The 4,083-nt window shown below is 33.3% G+C and overlaps 1 protein-coding gene across 1 annotated transcript; it reads left to right on the forward strand.

The window, feature by feature from the left end:
- Window positions 1–203: 203 nt before the first annotated feature.
- LOC120083821 (putative transcription factor bHLH107) lies at window positions 204–2,938 on the forward strand. Its single transcript, XM_039039706.2, has 2 exons — window positions 204–1,027; window positions 2,072–2,938. Exons 1-2 carry the CDS (start codon window positions 740–742, stop codon window positions 2,549–2,551), a joined length of 768 nt encoding a protein of 255 aa, XP_038895634.1. The 5' UTR covers window positions 204–739; the 3' UTR covers window positions 2,552–2,938.
- Window positions 2,939–4,083: the final 1,145 nt, after the last annotated feature.

The raw sequence follows: 4,083 nt of genomic DNA on the forward strand, positions 1-4,083 counted from the left end.
TATTAGTTGACTAATGAGATGGTTAATTTTAACATTAAAATTTAGGAGATAAAATGAAAGAAACTATCAAACAAAATTTAATATACTTTTAAGAAAAAGTTTTGAATATCAAATTTGAATAAAATAAAGAGAAGCCTAAATTAGTCTTTTCAGTCGTTTGATTATGAGCGCCCCTCACCTTTTATAGTCGACTTCCTTACCACAAACCTCCATCTATTCGAAGGTTCAGTCAACTCAACTGGGTGCCAACTACAATCGCCTCCAAAACTCTGCTTTTCATTCCATATTCCAATTCATCATTTTTCCTTTGTTCAATCTCATCCGTGAATTGATTTGAAAACCCATCTGAATTCTTACATTTTCGAGTTCTTTCCGAATTCCCAGCACTCAATTCCCAGAAAAACAATCTTGATTTCACTTCCGTACTTGGAAATGTTTAAATTCAAGACGATCAAGAAGAAAATGTGGATGTTCTCTCTCTGATTCTTCACGTGTAACTATCTATTTGCATAAATCGTTATGGAAGGTATGAAAAAAACCAAAGTCATCAGTATTGCCACAACAGTTACCAGCAAGATTTTCAGCAACAGAGTCTGTGTACAACGAAGCTTCACTCTCCATAAGCTCTCCTTTTGGTTTGCTCCGACAAATCGGCCTCCGGGATTACTATCTTCAACGTTCGGTTCGTAAATAATTTCCGATTACTAATTCCTTTTTTGGGTTTTTGGGTTTGCAATCTATGGCCTACTCATACGATGTGTCTACTTCAATCGATCCGTTTTTACATAGTTTAGAGAAGTTTAATCGTGGATTTGTGCGTGGTGGGTCAATATTATCTCAGTCTTTAGTGTTGAATGGTGAGAAGGGAGAGCTTGTAAAAGCCCCAATTCAGGCGTCGAAGAAAAGGGTTTCAGAGGAAAAAGCACTTGCGGCGTTGAAGAATCACAGCGAGGCGGAGAGGCGGAGGAGAGAAAGAATCAATTCCCATCTCTCGACTCTGCGTGGCCTTGTTCCTTGCCCCGTTAAGGTTAGTCATATTCAATTACATTTTCGTGTTAATTTGTCTAAATTGATATCAAATTCGATAATTGGTTGACCTAGATTGCTGAAAGACTAGTAAGTATTTGATTGAATGATCACTAATTTTCTGAGTGTTAGGTATATGCTTCGGAGTGATTTTGATGAAGCTAAAATCATATCATGTTTAAAATCACTTTAAAATGTAGATTTATCGTTTAAAATCAATTTAATGTTTGATTTGTACTTCTAAACATGAATTCCGTACAATCTAATTACATGAATTGGTTCTAGTTAATCATTATTTCAGGAGTCTAATTGGATTATCAATCTAATTATATGTGATGGAAACTGAAGCTTTTTAGTGTGGCATTGACCAGTGATGGTGTATCTTTGTTGATGTTTTGAATTATGTTTAAGTCAACTATATTGAGTCATGTCTTCTTTCCTTTTTAAGAGCATTGGAATTTGAAAGAGCTGATGGCTTTCTTCTGTCTTGAGAATCTAGATTTGCCATTCTTCTGACGTTCATCATGTTAGAAACAGAATTAACTATTAAAAGATTCTGAAATCTATAAGCTGTTTGTGAATTCTCACTTTAATGTGGTAATGCATCATAGCATTCCCAAATCCACTGGTTTTCCACATTCATGGGTAGCTTGAGTCTAAGTTGATGATATCATTGACGAATGCATAATTTTTTTTATTTTATTGGACTCATATTTTGAATCGAAAAGGGTCAGTATTCAACATGCATTATTTCGTAGCAATCAAGAAAAGTTTCTGATTTTTAGTAACCAATACATTCGTGCGAATCCAAAAAATTCCACTAAATTCATGCTCATTTTGAACATCACTTTTATTTGATAACGAACAGTGATGTAGTACTCCTAGTTATTGTAGAGTTGTGTTTCTTTGCTACAATTAACAGCTTCCAAATGTGCTACCAGTTGTTCTACTCTTATTTGGCATTCTAGTGGCGATTCTTCACTTTTCTGAAGAACTTTTATTTATTTTTTTCTGTAATGATCTTGTGATGAATTGCTGTAATCAGAGGGACAAAGCAACGCTGCTTGCTGAAGTTGTCAGAAAAGTGAAAGAATTGAAGAAGAAGGCTGCAGAAGCCAGTAATGGCGTTTTCGTTCCAATGGATACCGACGAAGTCAATGTTGAACCTTGTGGAGTGGGAGCAAATGGGGATATGTCCTTCAAGGCAACCCTTTGTTGCGAATATCAACCTGAGCTTCTGTCCCATCTTAAACAAGCCCTTGATTCCCTTCACCTGAAGTTAGTGAAGGCAGAAATATCAACCTTAGGAAACAGGGTGAAGAACATATTCTTTTTCACCAGTGCCATTGCAGAGAATGGTGACCGTTCTGAAGCTTCCCAACATCTCGCATCATCGGTTCGTCAGGCAATAAGTTTTGTCCTTGAGAAAGCTTCATCTCCAGAATACTCGCCCAGAACAACGCTCCAGATGAAAAGGCGACGGCTGTCTAGTTTCGATACGTCAAGCTCTTCCTCAGGATCATAAATTGTGTTTGCGTCGACGGGCGTAACACTGCTCATTCTCATCTCTTTATCATGCATTTGCGGACATGTTTGAAATAAGCAGTTGCACAAAAGGCTTGTTGTGATTATCATTTCTACTTTTGTATGTTTGGTTCAATTAACTTGGGAAGTTGAAATAGTTTTGGACTACGATTGGGCATACTTTACGTTTCTTTTAATCTATGAGCCGTTTCCTTTGGCAGTCACAGAGTCAGAGAGGACATGGTAATCAATTGTGGGTTAAATTACCAGTTATAGTCCATAAATTTTAAATTATTATGCTTGTTAAGTTTTTGAATTTTTTTAAAGGTGTCTTGTGTACTTCTAATTTGGTACCTAATAAACTTTTAAATTTTTTATTTTGTGTCAACAAGTCTTTATGTTATTTTATATTACTTAAAAATATTTTATTACGTACACATTTAAAAATTTATGGAATGTTAAACACGAAATTCAATTTACCTAGTACATCTATTCATTAGAAAAAATATCAAATAGGATAGAGATTTATTAAACACAAGATTTAAAATTTAAATTACCTGTTTGACCATTATAAAGTTTAAAGACTTATTTTTAGAGAAAAAAAATTATAGTACTATGATAATATTTACTCATCTCATCAAGCATTTTGACATGTCATTAGGAATTTAGGATGATAGATTATATTGTGATATTGTCAAAGTGAGCATACATTAGTAGTAGTCGGCATGTACTATTTACCTTAAGGTTGGTATGGTTCAAATCTCTCTTACCTAATACTTTAAGAGTGTGTTGGAATGCATTTTCAAGTGGTTAATTTTAAAATATGATTAACAAGCGAAATAACGTATTTTAAGATTTTATTTTGAAAAATAGCAAGATGTTTTTAGGTTATGAAAAATAGTAAACTAATTTAGATTTAATTAATTACTAGTTATTAGATTACAAAAATATCCCAAATAGTATATACAATTAATTTATTTAAAATATATATTTTTTAAATCATAAAAATTGATTGACCTAACAACACCAAAAAGATCTCGCAATTGAGATCACGAAAGAACTCATTACAAAATAATTCTTCAAGATTCAAACACAAAAAAGTAATATTGGTTGGTAGAAAAAATTAATTACAGTATAAGACTATAAGTCCTCTTCATAAGTTTTTTTCCGCCAAATTTTTATGGAATCTAAAGCATTGAGATCATAAATAAACTTAAGAAGATACAATCGTACAACACAAATGTGAGACATTGCAAAATTTAAACAAAATAGTGGGTTATAGGTATTTTGAACAAAATTTCGAACCTAAGGGTAGTCCATGGCGGTATTAGCACCGACGACGATATTTATAAAGTTGGGAAGAATGAAATAAAACTTGAAGTTAGGATCCTCGATTAACCCGTAGACCTCCATTCTCAAACAAATTCTTCAATCAAATTTCATTGTTCTTCAAGAAGTCATTAAAAGAGAAATCAACGGTGCTAATTTACAAGGTATCATCCCACTTACGATTATAAAAAGAAAAAAAAATTG

The sequence above is a fragment of the Benincasa hispida genome, chromosome 8, assembly GCF_027475165.1.
Source record: "Benincasa hispida cultivar pf3 chromosome 8, pf3_genome.v1.1, whole genome shotgun sequence".
NCBI lineage: Eukaryota > Viridiplantae > Streptophyta > Magnoliopsida > Cucurbitales > Cucurbitaceae > Benincasa > Benincasa hispida.

What these genes read in the sequence shown, in the direction of transcription:
- LOC120083821 (XM_039039706.2), top strand. Translation starts at nt 740, where the DNA reads ATGGCCTACTCATACGATGTGTCTACTTCAATCGATCCGTTTTTACAT. An exon ending in TTGTTCCTTGCCCCGTTAAG is followed by an intron (nt 1,028 to 2,071) that starts GTTAGTCATATT and finishes TGCTGTAATCAG; the next exon opens with AGGGACAAAGCAACGCTGCT.